Here is a 20,737-nt window from a genome sequence, read left to right as displayed (position 1 = left end):
TGCTGCAGCTACTGAAGCCCACACACCCGGAGCCCAGTGCTCCGCGGCAGGAGAAGCCACCGCAACGAGAAGCCCACGCAGCGCAGTGGAGAGCAGTCCCCACTCGCTGCAGCTAGAGAAAGCCTGCACAGAGCAACAAGGATCCAGAGCGAGTGAAAAAAAAAGTTAGATTGAAGGATGGCCCGCAAGGAGATGCCGAAGCCTTCCTGAGAGGCTGAGCCCACCCTTCTCCCCTGGAATTCCTCTCTGGGATTTAACTTTAACCTGAGCAATGAAGCCGCAGCCTGGGTGATGTTTCTCTCGCAGCTGTAATCCAGTAACATCGCAGCACAGACTCATTTTTTGTTAATTTTCTTGACCTTTCACTCTCGGTGTTGGATGCCCCAGATGCCCCAGTGAGTTTTGTCCCCACTCCAGACCAGAGGGGCATCCAAGCAGTCATTCTTGGGAATAGGGGGAGGAGGAGGGGTTTCTTCAAAGTCTCTCGGGCATCTTAGGACAGACTGGACCGGTTGGCCGGCCCCCGTGGGGCCGAGCGGCGAGCGGAGGTAGAAGGTCTGGCCATCCTGCGCCTGCCCGTGGTTCTGGGCAGCAGGCCGGGTGCTCACCGGCTCCCTGATTCCCAGGAGACCCACCCTGGGGGCTGCAGCTCTGTCCATGGTGTTCACTGAGCTCTTGGAGCAGGCGGTGGGTGTGGGGCTCTTCCAGGCCCTCCAGATCCTCACCTTCTTCTTCTTCTCGGTCTGGGTGCCCTTCCAGTTAGTCGTGGAGAACTCTTCAGCCGCTGTCCCAGGCCATTGCTGCTGGGCTTACCTGCTGGACAATGGCTCCGGGGCCCCTGCCAACCTCAGCCCCGAGGCCCTCCTGCCTGTCTCCATTCCGCCGGGCCCCAACCGTGGGCCCCACCAGTGTCTCCGCTTCCACCACCCACAGTGGCAGCTCCTGGACCCCAACGCCACGGCCACCAACTGGAGCGAGGCCGACACGGAGCTGTGCGTGGATGGCTGGATCTACGACCACAGCACCTTCACCTCCACCATCGTGACTGAGGTGAGGGTCCCCCCACCACCAAGCCCACCATTTCTTCCCCCTTCCCAGCCTCCCAATGACTGAGAGGATTAGCACGCCTCCATCAGCGCTGTTAAATGATGTGTGCTCCCTCAACACTTAATTACTGATGGCTTGGGATGGCCAGGATTCCCATCTGGGGCTAGGGTTACAGGAGACTTCAGGGAGCGAACATTCTGCAGGAGAATTCAGAATCAGTCAACCTTTAAGCCAGGAATAACAATAGAGAGTCCAGACCTGTGCCCTTAAAGCGGCAGCCACTGCTCTGATGCTTTCCCTGTCGTCACTATTTCACAGCAATCTTTTGAGGTGGGTCTTATGAGTGACCCCATTTAATAAGTGACAAAACAGAAGCCCACAGAGGTTAAGTAACTTGCCCCAGGACACACAGCTAAAGTGCACTCCAATTCAACCCAGGGATCCAGGTGCCGGAACGTCATCAATGAGCACAAGGGAGAAACAGCTCCCGCAAGTAGGGAAAGGAGAGCAGGCAGGGAAGAGGTGACATTTCAGATGACACCTGGATTATAAGCAAAGGAATCAATCACATGCAGGTTGGGGCAGAGCCGGGTCAGGACAGAGGTGGGAGCGTGTCTGGGTGTTGAGAGAGCAGTACCTGGCACAGAGGGTAAGGGGTTGGGAGATGGATGGGCACATGTGGAAGGAGCCTGGCTTGTCCTTAAGTGCAAAGAAAAGTCACCAGAGGCTTTGGAACAAGGAAGCGCTGTGATCTGATTTGCATTTTCAGGGGTGACTTTGCAGGGTGGAGAATGCCCTGCAATGCATGTGTGTGTTTGGGGGTGGGGGGAGCCCTCTTCCTGCAGTGGTTCAGACAACAGAGGTGGGAACAGGGACGGAGCCATGGGCGAGGCAGGCAGGCCTTGGTGAAGGGAAGGGCTGACTTTGGGTGGCGGGGCGGGTGATGTTCAGGCAATGGCTGCCTGGCCCCCAGCAGATGGCAGGAAAAATTCACAGTGACACATGCTCATCTTCACCATCCTGTAAGAGAGGCGGCCGTACAGCCCTGTTCCCGGAGGAGATGGGCTCAGCCAGGTGCAGAAACACAGCTGGGGTCACCAGCTGGTCAGTCCCCAGCTGACTCGGAATTTGAGCCTTGTGGTTTAACCACCACCCACCACTGTCCACTAGGAGGGGCCTGTCCCGCCGTTAGACCCAGAACCATGTCCCACGTGTCCTGCCCTGCTGATCATAAGCGGAAGGTGGGGGGTTGAGGCCTGCTGCCCACATACCCCTTCCACCATGGTTGTCTGAATTTAAGATTCTGGGGACCCCACTGGGGGAGGCCAGATCCCCTCTGGGGGTTCTAGACCTTCCTCTGCCACCCTGACCCCACTATTCCACACCCCCAAGCCAGGCTGACACACCCTCCTCTTCTTCCAGTGGGACTTGGTGTGTGAGCACCAAGGCCTGAAGCCCCTAGGCCAGTCCATCTACATGGCTGGGGCCATGGTTAGATGCATCGTCTGTGGCTTCCTCTCCCACCGGTGAGTATCTCCTCTCCTGCCTTCCAGCTCCTTCAAAACAGAATGAGCATTGTGAGGACAGAGGTAAGTGTGCAGTGGATGTTCATGCTTCTTAGGAGAGAGTCACCCCCATCTGGAGTCTGAGTCCCAAGTTCCCAGGGGGCTGAGAACCACCGTCTAAACCTTGATGCTGGGCTGAGCTGAGAAATCACCCTGAACACTCACTCCCCTCTTCAGCTTTTGCACCAAACTTTACTGAGCACCTACTGTGTGCCAAACACTGCACAGTCCCTGCCCTCGGGGAGCTGATAGCTTTCTGGAGAGAGACAGACCCCTCTTTCTTTTAACCAGGGCTTCCCTGGTGGCTCAGCGGTAAAGAATCCACTTGCCAAGGCAGGGGACACGGTTTGATCCCTGGGTCGGGAAGATCCCTTGGAGGAGGAAATGGCAACCCACTCCAGTATTCTTGCCTGGAAGACCCCATGGACAGAAGAGCCTGGCAGACTACAGTCCATGGGGTCGCAAAAGAGTTGGACATGACTAAGCGACTAAACAACAACAACGTGAAGTGTAGTGAAAGAGAACCCCCGCTCTCGCCCCTCCCTGAGTGCCCCCTCCCCTCTCCTCCACGCCCCTCCTGAGGTGGAGCACCCAGGACCCTCTCTGGGAACCTTCCTCAGCCTGTGCTCAGGTCCTGCCCCGGGAGCCGCTGTCCAGTGCTGAAAACGCCCACGTTGCACCACCTCCGCTTGTAAACCCAACTGCCGACCTGGAGTCTCCACTTGGATGGACCTCACAGTTACCACGGCCCCTGCTGAACCCCTGAATCCCCACCTCCACCCAGCCCAAGCCCTGCCCACCAAACTCCATCCTGGAGGACAGACCCCCTAGGAGCCAGCCCCATGCTCCCTCCCTCAGCCTCCACACTCACCAGGCTCCTTCTCCAAAGCACAGCTCCCAGCCCAGGGCCCTGCCTTGCATGCCACCCATTTGCTCAAACCACCACCCTCTCTGGCCTGGGCTGGCCACAGCCTCCTCTGGGGTCTCCTGCCTCCACTGGGCCTTCTGTTCCACCGCAGCACTCAGAGTGACTCAGCAAAAGCTTGTGTGTGGATCTTGTCACTGCCCAGCTTGAGGTCCCCTAGGCCCCCATGCCGAGGACAGTCCCCACCCACCCCGCCACCCCTGCTCAGCACTTGGCTTCTCCCTGGTGGCCTCGCCAGCCCCTCCTGGAGCAGCCCTGCTCCCGCCCAGCCCACAGGGCCCACCGCAGCGGGCAGCCTCACCTCGCCTAGAGGTTTCTGCCCATAACCCCTTTGTGCCCAGCGTGCAGGTCACTCTGCTCCAGGCTGCTCCTTGCAGAGGCCTTCCCAGCTTCAGGCCCACAGGACCCACAGTCCTGGCGGCTGTCCACTCACAGCTTCTGGCTGTCTCTGCCGGTGCCCGGCTCTCGTTAGCTCATTGATTGTGTGTATCCCTACGAGACCATGGCTCCAAGGAGGCAGGGGCCTTGGAGTCGCATCCTTGGTGCCCAGCACACAGCATATAGCCCATAATACGCTGAAGGCACGAATGGTGTCCCTGCTATGCCTGGCAGCTCGGGCTCTGGGGCGTCCTGAGCCCCAGCCTCTTAGAAGGTGGGTGTGTTATTTCTCTGTGCCCTGGTTTCCTCCTGTCAGTGGGCACCCTGCCACCTGCCCATGGGGCTGCGATGATGAAATGAGTTAGTCACATGCAGAGCCCGGGCCAGTGGCGGCTCTTCATGGGCCTTATATTACATTGTCCTGAGTATGGCAGGGAGCCTGAGCACCAGAGAAGGAGGTGCTCCAGTTTGCACTTTCAGAGGACTGGGCACCTGGAAGCCACCGCTCCTTCCCCAGGGGCCGCCCACACCAGGAGCCACATTGTAATCTGTCTGTGGCCACCTGGTGAGCCTGGGGTCAGTGCCAGGCTTCAGCCTCCTGGTCTCACCGCAAGACCTGGGGCACGTGTTCCTGCTTCTGGGCACTGCCCAGACAGGCAAGGCTGAGGCTGGTCCGTATCTCTCCAGTCTAACCGACACGTGCGTGCATGCTCAGTCGCTTCAGTTGTGTCCGGTTCTTTGTGACCCCATGGACCGTAGCCCAACAGGCTCCTCTGTCCATGGGATTCTCCAGGCAAGAATCCTGGAGTGGGTTGCCATTTCCTCCTCCAAGGGATCTTCCCAACCCAGGGATCGAACCTGTGTCTCCTGCCTTGGCAGGCGGATTCTTTACTGCTGAGCCACCAGGAAAGGCCCCTGCCTGACACAGACTTCAGCTCAATGCCTGCGTGGTTCGGGCTGAGCTGACCTCGGGGCGGCAGCGGCACCACGAGCGTGTCACCAGGCTCGCCCAAGGCCACAGGCCCCGAGCTGCTTGCGATGCTGCACCCTTCTTCAGCATCTCATCATGAATGCCTGCATTTTACAGACAGAGAAACTGTGGCCCGCAGACACTGAGCCAGGTGCCCAAGGTCACCCGGGAAGGGCAGAACTGGGCTCAGACCCAAGCACCCAATGCCAGTCTATTCTGGACCACGAGGCTACACCGCCCCACGAGAGCGAGACGTCTGCCATTTTTATAACAAGCGCACTCTGAACGTGGTCCCTGGAGATCTGAGGAGGTGCTGCCTGCCTGCGCCTGGGGGAGGCTCCAGCAGGAGCCCCTTCGGCCTTCCGGCGGCAAGCCCTTGCCTCTGTGCTCAAGTCCCCAGGCCCCTCTCCAGGTGCCCACCATGCTTGTCTCCCCAAAACAGGTTTGGGCGGAAGCGAGTTCTGAGCTGGTTCTGCCTGCTGGTGGCCGTGACCAGCATCAGCACCGTCGCTGCCCCCAGTTTCCCCGTCTACTGTGGTCTCCAGTTTCTGAGCACTCTGGGGTTGTCCAGCATCCTCCTGACCTCCACGATGCTCAGTGAGTCTCTTGATTGCTGGCCCCAGCCACAGTGTGGGGATGGGGTGCAGTGGGGAAGAGGGGGCCTGAGGGCCCACCACACGGGGCCCTCACCTGCATGTCTGCACCGCCCTTCAGTGGTGGAGTGGACCATGACCAGCACAAGGGCCGTCACCATGGCGATCCTGGGGTCCACCTACAGCATCAGCCAGATGGCCATGGGTGGCCTGGCCTTTGCCCTGCAAGACTGGCGAACCCTCCAGCTGGCCATGTCAGTGCCTTTCTTTATCACCTTCCTGATATCCTGGTCAGTACAGTGTGGGGCCTTTTCCCTTGGGGAGAAATGGGAGGGGAATCCAAGAGGGTGCCCCTCACCCCTACCTCTTTGGCTGGCCATGGCTCCCAATATGCTGAGACCCTGGAAGAGAGTGATGTGAGCAGACCCCACTGGGGAGAGATGTCGTGGGGGCTCAGAGTTCCGGGGTGGGCACTTCAGTCAGGGGTCTGAGGTTCCCTCCAGCCCAGCCTACTGGCCCAAGGCTGAGGGCTCCATCCTTCACTCACACTGGCACCAGCTCCCCAACACCCACCAGCCTCACTGCTTCACAGAACTTGCCCAGCTTGTGGGCATCCAAGTCAGGCATCGGATATGGAAAGATATTATCATTACTATTTCTGATGCTTCAAAAATTTCTGAGGTCTGAAAATACCTGCTCGGGTGGGGACTGGAGGAAGAGATACAGGGAAATAATCACAAATTCCTGTCCTCATAAGTTCTCTTGTGCCCATGGGCCAGAGCCGAGCTGGTCTGCTGTGGGCAGGTAGAGAAGGATAAGGACGCATTCATTCATTCTCAAATGTTTATTGTGCTCCTGCTCTGTGCTAGACTTGGCTTTAGACACTGGGGATCCATCGGAAAATAAAATAGACCAGAAGTCGCTGACAGTGTGGAGATTTATTGTATCAACAGGACCAGGAAGAAAGGAGGAAGACCATTCCATAGTTACACTGATTAAGCCACCCTGGTCACACTGACTGGGTGCATCCCAGGCGCTCTTTGTAACACCAGATGTGCATCAACACTGTTTTTTTTAATGTGTCATTTAAACCATTTTATTTGTTTGTTTTTATTTTGGGGGGAGGATATTAGTTCCCCGACCGAGGATTGAACCTGTACCCCCTGCAGTGGAAAAGCAGAGTCTTAACCACTGGACCACGATGGAGGTCCATCAACACTTCTTCTAATGAGGAAGGAAGATGTTATTACTGCTACTTTCAGATGAGGGACTGAGGCCCACAGAGGTTCAGTGGCTTGCCCAAAGCCACACCACTGTTTTGTGCCAGAGGCAGGATTTGTTTCCCAGGTGGGCTAGCTCTTCTAACCATGAAATACTGCCTCCAGAAATTCTTCTTAGCTTCCCCGTGAACCCAGCTGAGCTCCTGTGGGCCGGGAGGACTCTGGACCCTTTCACCAGGGAGATATTTCTCCCTGTCCATCTGCCCCTGAGGCTGGAAAGAAGCTGATTACTTTTATAAAACCACTTGGTTCTGGCTGCTGCTAAGTTGCTTCAGTTGTGTCCGACTCTGTGTGACCCCATAGACGGCAGCCCACCAGGCTCCCCCGTCCCTGGGATTCTCCAGGCAAGAACACTGGAGTGGGTTGCCATTTCCTTCTCCAGTGCATGAAAGTGAAAAGTGAAAGTGAAGTTGCTCAGTAGTGTCCAACTCTTAGCAACCCCCTGGACTGCAGCCTCCCAGGCTCCTCTGCCCATGGGATTTTCCAGGCAAGAGTACTGGAGTGGGGTGCCATTGCCTTCTTGGTTCTGGCTGGGGATGTTTAAATGTGTGTGTGTGTGTGTTTTAATTCAGCATGATGCAAGCTTTCTGTCATAGAAATGGCCCCAGAATCACCCCATGTCCAGTCAACCTGGGCACTCGCTGAATGTGGGGCTTGAGCGGGCAGGCTCCTGGCAGCAGGGAAGCCAGATGGGGTGGCAGGGAGTGGGGGCTGGTGGAGAGGGTGGCCAGGCATTGGGACTCATCCTTATTCTGCGACCATCAGGGACTTCCCAGCTCAGCATTAGCAGGGCAGAGAGAGAAGCAGCGGCCTTCTCCCCACTCCTGTGGTAGCCAGAGGGTCTGCTGCCCACCACCCCCTCCTTGCCTGACCTGGGCACCTGGTCACCAGTCTGAGCAAAGAAAGCAAAGACCCAGTCAAGCACCTGCTTCTTTAACAGGTGGCTGCCAGAATCCGCCCGATGGAGGATTATCGTAGGCAAACCAGATCAAGCGCTTCAGGAACTCAAAAAGGTGGCCAAGATAAATGGCCACAAGGAAGCCCAGAAGACACTGACCATAGAGGTGAGATGCTGTTGTTTGTGACCCAGAGTGTGAGATATGACCCAGGAAAGGACATCTACTGGTGTGTTATCTAAACTATCACTAATATCATCCGTATCCACTCCAGCACCACCCCCATCAACAGCCTCATACATTAAAACACCATCATCAACATCACTATCATCACCTTCGCGATCTCCACCATCACTGGCATCATCATTACCATCATCACCATAATTATCACCATCCAACCTACCATCACTGTCCCCACCACCATCACCATCCCCACCACCATCAGCATCACCATCCCCTCCATCATCACCATCCCCACCACCATCACCATCCCCACCATCACCATCCCCACCACCATCAGCATCACCATCCCCTCCATCATCACCATCCCCACCACCATCACCATCCCCACCATCACCATCCCCACCACCATCAGCATCACCATCCCCTCCATCATCACCATCCCCACCACCATCACCATCCCCACCATCACCATCCCCACCACCATCAGCATCACCATCCCCTCCATCATCACCATCCCCACCACCATCACCATCCCCACCATCACCATCCCCACCACTACCACAACCATCACCACCACCGTCACCACCACACCACCATCACCATCCTCACCACCATCACCCTCACCACCATCACCGTCCCCACCACACCACCATCCCCACCACCATCACCATCCCCACCACCATCACCATCCCCATCACACCACCATCCCCACCACCGTCACCACCACCACCATCCTCACCACCATCACCCTCACCACCATCACCATCCCCAGCACCACCATCCCCACCACCATCAGCATCACCATCCCCTCCATCATCACCATCCTCACCACCATAACCCTCACCACCATCACCATCCCCACCATCACCATCCCCACCACCATCACCCTCACCACCATCACCATCCCCACCACCACCACCATCCCCACCACCATCACCATCCTCACCACCATCACCCTCACCACCATCACCATCCCCACCATCACCATCCCCACCACCATCACCCTCACCACCATCACCATCCCCACCATCACCATCCCCACCACCATCACCCTCACCACCATCACCATCCCCACCACCATCACCATCCTCACCACCATCACCATCCCCACCATCACCATCCCCACCACCATCACCATCCCCACCACCATCACCATCCCCACCACCATCACCCTCACCACCATCACCATCCCCACCACCACCACCATCCCCACCACCATCAGCATCACCATCCCCTCCATCATCACTATCCCCACCACCACCCTCACCATCACCACGACCATCCCCACCACCATCACCATGACTACCGCCTCCGTCCATACCACCATGCCCACCTCCACTATCGTCACCACCCTCATAACCATAGCCAGCACCGCCACTGTCCTCACCACTCCATTACTACCACTCCTCCATCACATCACCACTATCACCACCGTTACCACCTCCGCCACACCCACAGTCACCACCACTACCATCGTTTCTACACAAATACCACTGTCATTACCACCACCAGCAATAACAATACCACCACTAATATCAACACCATTACACTCTCCACACACCCATGATCACTATCCCCACCACCATCACCTCTACCAGCAATACCATCACCAACAACTTCATCTTTATGATCACCCGCACCACCAACACCATCAACACCACCATCAATATCCACACCACCAGGTCACCGTCACCTTCGTCACTAGCCCCAACTCCACCACAGCCACCATCAACAACACGGCCACAATTAGCAACAAAACAACCATCACCAACAACCACACACCCACCTCACCACATCTACTAGTCACCGCCTTAACCCACATATATTGCCCACTTACCTCATAAGGCTCTTCAATGTATTTGGAGAAATGGGATGTGCTTGTCTGAAGGTAGCTATTTCAAGGAAGTAGGTGTGAGAGGATGTGCGGACAGAGACGAGAGGACTCAGAGTTCCCTGAGGGCAGAAGGATCGGAGAAGGCTTCCAGGAGGAGGTGAGCTGGAGCTGGCCAGGACTGAGCTGAGCAGGGGCAGGCAGGGCCCAGGGCGCAGGTGTAGACTGGATGGGCACTTGGGATGCAGTAAGGAGCCAGTGTGACTGGGCAGCTGTGCCCTGAAGCCAGCCAAGAGGAATGAAGAGGGATGGTAGGGCCTCCTGGGGTAATTGCCAAGGGCTCCCTGCAGCAGGCAGCTTAGCAGCCAGAGACGGGACAAAAGACCGCGCCTTGGCTCTGAGCAGGGAACTGGGTCTGCAAAAGAGAGCTCAGGTCGGGCCAAAGAGAAGCCTTTCTGCCCTCAGTCCCACCCCACCCCCAGGGCTCTCCATCTCCAGGGGCCAAGGCCAGGCTCTCCCCATCCCTCTGCCCACCTGGACACCATTTCTGGCATGGGAGTGGGGCAGGGCCATGGTCCCAGCATTCACTGCCCCGTTGCCCCCGGAGGTACTGATGTCCAGCATGCAGGAGGAGGTGGCCTCTGCGAAGTCCCGCCAGTCAGTGCTGGACCTGTTCCGCCTGCCCGTCCTCCACTGGAGAACCTGCAACCTGTTGGTGGTGAAGTATGCCGTCCTGTGTACCCTTCCTGGTACAGGGCTGAGGGGGCAGTATTCAGGGGAAAACAGCCCCTACAGCCTCATGGGGTACATCCCTGGCTTGGACAGGCAGCTCCCCCAGGGGTCAGGAGCCTGATAGGTGGGGGAGACGGAGTACGCACAGATGTGGTCAGGAGGCTGGCTTGTGCAGAAAGTCAGCCAGAGAGCAGGGCTGGGATATGGTCCTGGGCAGGGGGCCGGGTCAGACTGAAGCCCAGGGCAAGGGCAGAGCCATGATGTCCCCAGAGCTAAGGGACCAGCAGGAGCTGGAAAGTCAGCACCGGACTCACCCTGACAGCTGGACTCCTGGGGTGTGGAAGCGACCACGTTCCCACCACACACGGCCCCCTCTGAGCCATCTCATGAGACTAGTTCATTTATATCCCACTTTATAGATGGGAAAGAGGGGCCAGGAGAGGAAAGACACGTGCCCAAGATGACAGAGTGGGCATCTGAACCCCGGCTGAGCTCCCTGCTAGACCCTCCCGCCCCGCAGTGAGCGTGGACTCCCCGCCCAAGGAGGCCCTGTCCCCCAGGGCGGCCTTTGTTGTTAGTGCTGTTTGGTTGCTCAGCTGAGTCTGACTCTTTGTGACCCCGTGGACTGAGCACGCCAGGCCTCCCTGTCCTTCACCATCTCTTGGAGTTTGCTCAAACCCACGTCCATTAAGTCAATGATGCCATCCAACCAGCTCATCCTCTGTCGCCTCCTTCTCCTCCTGCCCTCAATCCTTCCCAGCATCAGGGTCTTTTCCACCTGGGACCAGGCAAAGACTCCTTAAGACAAAGTCAGTTTAAGCGACTTCCTGAAGAGCGGATCAAAAAGCGAGGGTCAGGTTTGACTGGGACTCGATCTGGAAATAAAACTCAGAATTAGGAAAACATTAATTTTATGCTATATTTTAGCACATGTGGGTTATAATAGCAAATATGTGCTTCATCTTAGAGCAAAGAATGCATCAAATGCCTCTCTCTCTATTTTTGGCTTTTCTTTTTCTGATGATAAATTAGAAGGAGTGCCCTGGGGGCCAGTGAGTGTCCAGGGCTGTTCTTTCAAAAGCCATCAAGGCTTCCTCAGTTCTCCCAGGGGCTGCTCTGTGCACCCTTTGTTATTCAAATCACAGACTGTGAGGCGGCCACCCTCCTGGGTTTTCTTGGCTTTGACTGTTAACCCAGTTATTACTGGCTAAGACTCCAGGTGTTTGTGCCCGCAAGTCAGCCCAGCTTTTCTCCCAGTCTCGTTCACGAGCTTCAGGAAGCACCTGTTTCTGCAGGAATTGCAGCTTTTCTCTGCAGCTGTTAGCCTGGTGGCACCTGAATGAAGCCTCTTGGGGGCAGCAATCAGGCGTTGCTGAAGGGGAGGGCTGGGGACTGTCCAGGTGAAGAGCGGGGTGGGGTGGATTGGAAAGGTGGTCAAGAATTATTTACCTGCATGGCCACTTGTGGAGCCAGAGTCAATCTCCAAGGGGCAGAAATTCAGCTACTGGGGTGGCTCAGCGGTAAAGAATCCACCTGCCAATCTAGGAGATATGGGTTCCATTCCTGGGCTGGGAAGATCCCCTGGAGAAGGCAACCCACTGCAGAATTCTTGCCTGGAGAATCCCATGGACAGAGGATCCTGGCGGAGAGGTGGACACAACTTAGCGGCTAAACAGTAACTGCCGGGAGCCGGCATATTGCATATTGAGTGCATATTGCATATTGAGTGCAGCACCTTCACAGCATAATCTTTCAGGATCTGGAATAGCTCAACTGGAAGTCTATCACTGCCTGGAGCCAGCGTGAGGAACTCCTCCCGTGGGGAAGGTCATGAGGAAGGAGGCTCGGCATACGCAAAGGTGGGATCGAGCCTCAGGAGTCCCCCTGGAAATTCTCGAGCATCTACCCCCAAAACCAGAGTCTGCCTACTTTCTGCTTTGTGCTTTCACCTACACCTCTGACTTTACGGGGGGCTGTCCCCCACTACCTCTCTCTGAAAAAAGAGTTAACTTACAGCTCCAGTTAATAAAGTTCCTGGATGTGATAGTGTTTCAACCTACAAATTCCTTTGGAAGTCCTCTAGCCTGCCTGAATAGGTTTTTCCGGCCACATGTGATTGCTCAGAGCCTCCCAACTGTGAGAGGCACGAGATGTTCTAAACTGTCTAAATACAGATTCCTTTGAGCAGTTAAAAGATTGATTAGAAATTGTATTGGTGAAGGGTTTTTCACTTGTTGGGCCAATGTTTGCTGCTAAGTCTCCATATCCCTTACCTGCTGTGTCCCTGGCAGTGTATTGATTCATATAATTGGTGTAAGTAGTAGCTTTAATGTTTGTAACCTGGGACCCTTGAGTTAATTCTTTTTCTTGTTATAGCCCACCACACCTTTGCTCTGTAGGAATGCAACTTTATCTAATGCTTTTGGAGGGTGGCTCCTGACCAATCACCTTTAGAGAAAAATAAGTTTTCTGAAGAAAGGGTCTTAAAATGTTAACAGGCCTCCGGGCCAGAAGATGATGCAAATCACCTAAGCTTTTGCATATGATAAGCTTGCAGGAAGAAAGCTGGCTTGCTGCATGACTGTACCCCTTCCCCCATTATCTTCTATGCATAACTTAAGGTATAAAAACTACTTTGGAAAATAAAGTGCGGGCCTTGTTCACCGAAACTTGGTCTCCCCATGTCGTTCTTTCTCTCACCTTCTGGCTGAATTATTCAGCCTCTCTCCTCCACTGAATTTCCTCACTGAGCTATCCTTATTCTATTACTCTTTATATCCTTAATTAATGTTTAATTAAGCAGTTGTTTCCTGATCCTCGCGGACGCCGTCCCTGCTTCGAATTCCCTGGATCCACCGGGGCTGGACCCCGGCAAATAACGACATTCAGCTACTCAGAAGCCACCCTCCTGAGTAGGGGCAGGGGACACCCTCTGGGTGGCAGACTCTGAGATGGAGGTCTGGGAGCATGAAGTTCATGGAGAGAGCTCCAGGGGTCGCCTCCTGTGGAGGGGAGTGGGGGCAGGGAGGGCAGGAAGCAGCAGGGACAGGGGACAGGTGCTCTCACAGCCAGGCCCCAGCCTGGGGACCTGGGAGCTGGAGCGGCCCTTCCGAGTCATCCCTCTGGCCGGCGTAGACCAGCCATGGGATGCTCTGCCCAGCTGGGACATAGCACTCCCAAGAGCTGCAAAAATAAGACTTTCTATCCTGAAGTGGACAGCCCAGAGTCTTCCACTGAGACCCCTTTCTGTTATTAACCCCATGTTTCGAGACAAAGAAACTGGCAGCCGGTGAGGGGCAGACAGAGACTTGCCCAGGTTCCCGGCCAGTAGAGCAGGTTTCTGGCCACGACCAGATATAGGAAGCAGAGCCAGAGGGCAGTGTATGTGTGTTAGTCGCTCGGTCGTGTCCGACTCTTTGCGACCCCACCAGGGTAGCCCACCAGGCTCCTCTGTCCATGGGATTGGCCAGGCCAGAACACCGGAGTGGGTTGCCATTCCCTTCTGCAGGGGTTCTACCCGACCCAGGGATCAAACCCAGGTCTCCCGCATCAAAGGCAGATTCTTTACCATCTGAGTCACCAGGGAAATCCACTAGAACCTGACAGAGGGGCAGGTCAGCTTGACCCACTGCCCCGTCTGCCCAGAGAGGGTCACATCTTCCTGCTGGTTGGTTGGTGGACAGGAGGTTGAGAGGCGACGCGCAGCCTGCCTGGCTGACACCAAGGCCCACACTTGGACTGGATGGGCTACTGTCCTCCCCACCCTTTCCTGGGACAGCCTGACCCGGGGGAGATGATTCTGCAGGCTGCCCAGGGGCTGGGCTGATGTTCCTTCTGGCACAGACCCCATGTGGGCAGATGCTCCCAGGGTGAGCCCTCCTCCACGGGGCAGGGGCCTGACTCTGGACGCCCCCCAGGGGTGCCCGCTCCTCCCTGGGGCAGGGGCCTGACTCTGGATGCCCCCCAGGGGTGCCTGCTCCTCCCTGGGGCAGGGGCCTGACTCTGGATGCCCCCCAGGGGTGCCCGCTCCTCCCCGGGGCAGGGGCCTGACTCTGGATGCCCCCCAGGGGTGCCTGCTCCTCCCTAGGGCAGGGACCTGACTCTGGATGCCCCCCACAGCTTCTTCCTCACCGTCTCATACTACGGGATAGTCCTCGACCTGCAGAACCTGGGGAGCAACATCTTCCTCTTTCAGGTCCTCTTTGGAGCCGTGGACCTCCTGGCCCGGGCCATCACCACCTTCCTGCTCAGATTCTTCGGCCACCGCACGGCCCTGGCTGACTCCCTGGCTGGGGCCAGCCTCGCCATCTTGGCCAACACGCTGGTCCTGCAAGGTGCGATCAGGGCAGCGGAGCTGGGGGCTGAGGGACCGAGGGGCTGCCGGCCTCCTCCTCACCCACCCCGCTCCACCCAAGACCCTGACTGCCACAGCTCCACCCGCCCCCACCCATTTCCCTGTGATGCTGAGGTTCAGAGAGGTGAAGCCCGGTGCCCGAGATCCCACAGCGGTGAGGGACGGAGCCAGGCCTGGACAGGACTTGAAGCCGGAGGCCGAGTCTGCGGAGTGGGGACGGGTCTGGGAGGCCGAGCGGGGCCCCAGGTGAGGAAGAGAAGCATTCAGCGGTGTTTCCTCGTGTTCGAGAAGCCAGGTGTGCTTCACAGAGCGCTGGGGAGGTGGGGAGGGTGCCCAGCTCGCTCCTTCCCCACAGACGCTTTGAGGCCCCAGAAACCCTCTTTGGGTCTCGATTTACTGTTTGAGGTGGGTGACGGGGAGGGGCAGGGACAGGTGTCCCCCAGTGGCTGCCAAGCTGGGGTGGAGGGTGGTTAGTGTGAGGATGGAGGCCCAACTGTGAGCTCAAGCTCTGAGTGAGACCCACACCCCAAGGAAAGCTTCTGAGACAGTTCTAAGCGCTCTTGACAGTTTCTAAGACTCTTCCTACAAGGACGACTTACAGGAAGGGGAGCTGGGCCCAGGCCCCCTGCGGGAGCATGACCTCACCTCGGCTTCCCGCTGAGGCTCCTCGCAGAAGCAGGGTCCCCACGGGCAGGCTGAGGCGCTGTGGGCAAGCTTCTGGGTCGCTGGGCGGCCCGGGGGCACTGCTGTGGGCCTGGGCCCGGCCTGACCGTCTCTTTCAAGGGAAGAGGCACCCTCAGGGCCGCAGGAGCCCTGTCGCGGCTTCCCCTCTAGTGCCACCCACTCAGGCTCACCCACTCCAGAGCTGGGTGGGTTCTGGCCCTACACCCCGCCCCCTGCCCACCCCCCACCGTGACATCTCAAGCCACATCCCCTGGCCACACACCCCCACACCCCAGCCCAGGGCAGCCTGGCCCTGGGGCACACCGCCTGGGACCTACCTGCTCTCAGCTCAAGGGAGCCCTGTGGAAGAACCCAGTCCCTCTGCTCCAGGCTCCCGCGGACCCTCCCGACAGACCCCAACTCACCCCTTGCTCTGCCTTAGACCTGCAGACCCTGCGTGTGGTCTTCGCTGTGCTGGGAAAGGGGTGTTTTGGCCTCAGCTTAACCTGCATCATGATTTACAAGCCAGAACTCTTCCCAATTTCACTGAGGTAGGCTGGGCTGCAGCTGTGGAAGGCACACCCCCACGAGGGCCCGTGGGGAGGTCGGGCAGAGGCTTGGCACCCAGGAACACACAGTGGAGGGCGAGAGGACCAGGCGCCGACGTGGAACCAAGCAGACGCCCTGGAGTCCTCCCCGCAGAGGCCCCAGCTCAGCCAGGGCCTCCACACACAGCCCCTCCCCTGAGTCCAGGCTCGGAGGCAGCCCCAAGGAAGGCCCCTGGAGGCCTCCAGACTGGGAACCACTTTGAGCCACAGAGCCGGCTGCTCAGGTGAAATCTTATAAGAGCCCGGAGGGTTGCCTCCCACTGTCCCTTCCCTGTCCCCAAGAAGCCCCAGGTGGTCTAGAGTTAGACAAGCCCCACACTGTACAGTTGGGTAAACTGAGGTTTAGGGTGGCCAAGGACTTACTCAGTTGAAGAGCAGGGGTGGACCTCAGCCCCCACAGGCCTGGCCCAGCCTTACTCATGGTGCTCGCTCGCTCACTCGTTCACTCTTTTTTTATATATCATTGATACTTTATGAAAAGCCTATAGAAACCACATTTATTGGTATTGTTGATACTTTACGGGAAGGCTACAGAAATCACATTTATTGATATTGTTGATACTTTATGGGAAGCCTGAACTAGGAGCTCAGCGGCCTAGCAGGACCCCTGAGACAAGCCTCCAAAGTACCCAAGACCAGGAAGAATGGCCTGGGCCTTGAGAGTTCCTGTGAAGGACTCCAGATGGTCCCAGAAAGCAGAAACCCCCTCTTGATGGGAAAATCCAGGTGGGCTCCATGGAGGAGGTGATGTTAGCAGAGACCTCGAGGAAGGTGACTCCTTCAGCCCAGCTTTCCCTCCCCTGGTATTCCCTGGCCCAGCCAAAGTGCCCCTCCTCTAGGAAAGCCTCCCCCCAGCCCCCACCGTAACAGCAGCTGTGACAAGGGTCCCGGTCCTCCCCTCCTCTCACAGGATAATCGCAGAAGGCTTCCTGTACTCAGCAGCTTGGCTGGGGTCTGTGATGGGCCCGCTGATCAGGATGACCTGCCAGGTCCTGCCCCTGCTGCCCCCACTCTCCTGTGGTGTCATCCCCATCGCTGCCGGCCTCATTGTCTTCCTCCCGGAGACCCGTGGACTTCCACTCCCTGACACCATCCAGGACCTGGAGAGACAGTGAGTGACCCTCAGCAACCCCGGGAGTCATGCAGCTGGGCAGGGCTCGGACGGGTGGCCAGTCCACCCCAGCCCAGGGACAGGAGAGTTCAAGGGTTGGGAGGCGTCCTGTGCAGAGAGGGGCAGGAACCGGGCTGGGTGGTCACGGCGATGACTCCCGCAGCTCGAGCTTGTCAGTTTCCCCATGTCACACTGAAGGCAGTGTGTTTCTGAAACCGTTTAATCTTGACAACAACCCTGCCAGAAAGATACTACTGCTCTCCCTGTTTACAAGAGGCTCAGAGAGAGGAAGTGATTTATTCGAGGCCTCACAGGTTGAAGGTGATTGTACCTTAGGCAGGAAAACGTAGTGGTCCAGAGCCCAGCTCTCCAGCCAGACTGCCCAAGATGGAATCCCTGTCCACTCGGGCAAGCGCCATCCCTCTCTTATCAAACTGACACAGAAGAGCCTCAACTCTCCTCCTTAAGGCTTCCTGCAAAGAAGCCCAGGTCCAGATAGACTATCAGGTGCCGAGAATAGGAATGAAGGGACGTTCCTCAACTTCCTATTATAGCCAGAATCAGCTCTAGATTTCCACTTCGTCCTGGTACAATGGGTGTTTAAAAAAAAACACCAAAACAGTGTACTCAGAGAGTTGTATTTGGGTTTAAGTGGATAATTATATGAAAGCCTGCAGCTCATGCTCAGTAAGTGTGGCTGCTGTGTCTGGGGTGATAGGGTTCGTGGGGAGCCTTCCTCACTGAACAGGAGCCAAGATCCTGATAGCAGTAATAATAACAGCAGGGGCTTAGTGGGTCCTTATTGTTTTAATTCAGCACCTGATTTGATCCATGCAACAAGCCTATGAGGTGCTGTTCTGTCCAATTTCACTATCAAGAAAATGGGGACACAGAGAGGTTTTGCAATTTGCCTAAGGACACCCAGCCAAGAGGCAGAGAAGCCAAGATCTAATTTATTCTTTCACTTAATTCATTTTTGTTGTATATCTACTGCATTTCAGGCACTGTCCCATGCTTTGGGCAACAGCTGTAAATAAAACCCTAATCTTGTAGAGCTTACATTCCTGCAAGACTTGACCCCCATTTCTGCCCTCCAAACCGCAGACCTGGAGCCATCACCACACACCACCCCCTCTCCTTTTTTGTTATTCTAGGAGGTCAGCAGCAGCCAGGGGAGGCCAGCAAGAGGTGGTCATTACAGAAAGCACCTGGTTCTAGAAATTCAGCCTGCAGGAGTCCCACGGGCCAAAGATCCCCTCCGGAGGGAATCGCCTCGTCTGTGATCAGAAAGCAGAAGTGATTTGGGCAGCCTTGAGGGTTTGGCATGCCTGAGTGAGCAGCGTGGCTGTCTGCTGAGGCTGAAAGCAGTATCACCCCTTTCTTCTGCTCTCCCAGCCCTGCCAGACTTCCCACCCACCTCAGCCCTGCAGGAGCCCCCAGCAGACGGACACGCCCGGCCTGGATGTCCCAGGTCCTCTTCGTTAACATGATGGGTCCTCTCTCTTCCCCGCCAGGGTCTTGTCTTCACACCTTCACTCGGCCACCCCCTTCTCCTCACTTCTCAGAACCTGGTGCTGCGGGTTCTCACCTCCCAGCTTCCAAAGTAGATCGTAGGGAATCCAGACCAACCTGGATTCCAGCCTTCCCCTTGCTACTCACACGGCCACATCAGTTAAACAGAGCTCAGGGAATCTGCCTCCCCCAAAAGTTAGTGGATCTTAGCACAGACCAGGATCCAACAGATAGAAGCTGCTACCGGAGCTGTCAGGAACAGGCATTCCGGCGTGCACTGCCCTGGGCACAGCAGAGGAGGCAGGTATAGGTGTCCAGGTGTGCCCTGCCCTGGGCACCAGCAGAGGAGGCACATGGAGCTGAAACCCAGCCCAGGCTGCCCAAACCCAGCCACTTACCCTAAGAGAGGCTGGCTTCACTCTGAGCAAGCGGATGTTCAGTCACCTTCTGTTAACCCCGCTGGCGAGGGAGGCCTCCTGCCCTTTGGTCCCGTCATTACAAGGGAAGGGCCAACCTAACACTGCACAGATGGAGGGACACAGTTTATTATTCACACATACTCACAGCCCTGGGAGGTCGACACTGTGTATGTACCACGAAGGGTCACAAGGGTTGCACAGGGGCAGAGAGACTTACCAAAGGCTGGAGGCAGGGTGGGGTGGGGGCAATGCCTGGTTCCACAGGAGCGTGGGACTGCCTTGTTTGAGTCATTCCCCAAATTGGCAAGGAACCGATCCCCGCTGCTGAGGGGTGACAGGAGCTGTGCTGGCCTCTCCCCAACCCCTGTAAGTGTTGCTGGCTGGGGACCTTACCTGCAGAAGCAGAGTGGGACCTGAGTGAAGCCCTCGAATCCCTCCAGGTTGCACCAGATGTCAAGGCAACACAACATCAGGCCTTAATTGTAGGCCTCATGCTGCAGGGCCAGCCTTCTGTGCGTCCGTCTTGAGGAGTCACCATGTCCTCATTTACGCAGACCTTCCTTATACAAGCAACAGCTCAGGCTGTTAAAACAGTGGGATCATTGAGGCTGACCACCTCTTTTAGAGATGAGGAAACGAAAGCTCAGAGAGGAAGAGTGCCATGCCCGGAGGCACACAGCTGAACCCCGGCTTGACTCCAGTCCAGGGCTCTTTTCAGAACACCAGGCTCCTGGTCCTCAGCTGCACCTCTCCATGCTCTGATATCTACAGCACTGTCATAAAGTCCCACCCCTCCCCGGAGATCCAGACCCTTCAGGGGACTCCCCACTCTTCTGGGACAACTCAGAGAAACTTCAGGCCCCAGGTTCCCCATCCCAGGCATCCCATTTCCCCTCTTTCACAGCTGATGCACCTCAGACCTGAGTCAGATCAAATTCCCTGCCTGCTTAAATCCCTCTGGTGGCTCATAATAAAGATCGTACTTCCCCCGCCAACAGGCCCCTGTGGATTCCCAGCGTTACTTCGAATGTAATACATTTTAAAGGAGTCAAATCACACAAAGTGTGTTCTTGGATCATCATGGAATTAAACTAGAAATCAGTGACAGAGACATCTAGAAAACTCATTCAAACTGAAAAGCCCACTTCTAAATAACCCACAGGTCAGGGAAGAAATCACAGAGGGAGTTAGAAAATATTTTGAGCTGGATGAAAAAAAATTTTTAATGATGTATCAGAATTTTTTTTCAAGTTTGATGTTTTTTAATGAGGTAACAAGTTAACAGATATTCAATCCATTTTCCTTTTACCTCTCCAGAGGTAAACAAGCCAGATTTGGGGGTTTATCATTCTCATACAGGTTTTTAATATGTATATACATCAAACTTTGTTTTCATGTTCTCAAACTACTTAATCTTACACAATACATATCAGTTGGCCATTTTTAAGTCTTTTTTTTTTTTTTGAGGTGTAAAGTTAATACACATACCTTATATTAATTCATTTTAACAGCCAAATTCTACAAACCACAATTTATTTACTCATTCTTCTAATGGACATTGGTTCCAGGCTTTTACAACTAAAAATATTTTACTGCAATAAGCTTTCTGCGCCCATTTCCTTGAGTACACATGTCAAGAACTCCTTATGAATACCCAAAGATTGGGTATG

The 20,737-nt window shown here is 55.9% G+C and overlaps 1 protein-coding gene across 1 annotated transcript; it reads left to right on the top strand.

Annotated features, from left to right (window-relative positions):
• Positions 1-657: 657 nt before the first annotated feature.
• On the top strand, positions 658-18,354 carry SLC22A11 (solute carrier family 22 member 11). The gene is made up of 10 exons (XM_055583705.1): positions 658-1,050; positions 2,470-2,573; positions 5,328-5,482; positions 5,600-5,768; positions 7,699-7,822; positions 10,276-10,391; positions 14,520-14,734; positions 15,860-15,968; positions 16,936-17,136; positions 18,291-18,354. The coding sequence occupies exons 1-10, from the start codon at positions 658-660 to the stop codon at positions 18,352-18,354; spliced, it is 1,650 nt and encodes a 549-aa protein (XP_055439680.1).
• Positions 18,355-20,737: the final 2,383 nt, after the last annotated feature.

Source organism: Bubalus kerabau, chromosome 5 (assembly GCF_029407905.1).
Source record: "Bubalus kerabau isolate K-KA32 ecotype Philippines breed swamp buffalo chromosome 5, PCC_UOA_SB_1v2, whole genome shotgun sequence".
Taxonomy (NCBI): domain Eukaryota; kingdom Metazoa; phylum Chordata; class Mammalia; order Artiodactyla; family Bovidae; genus Bubalus; species Bubalus kerabau.
The sequence above is the reverse complement of the archived record's forward strand: the minus strand, read 5'-3'. Positions and strand labels throughout refer to the sequence as shown.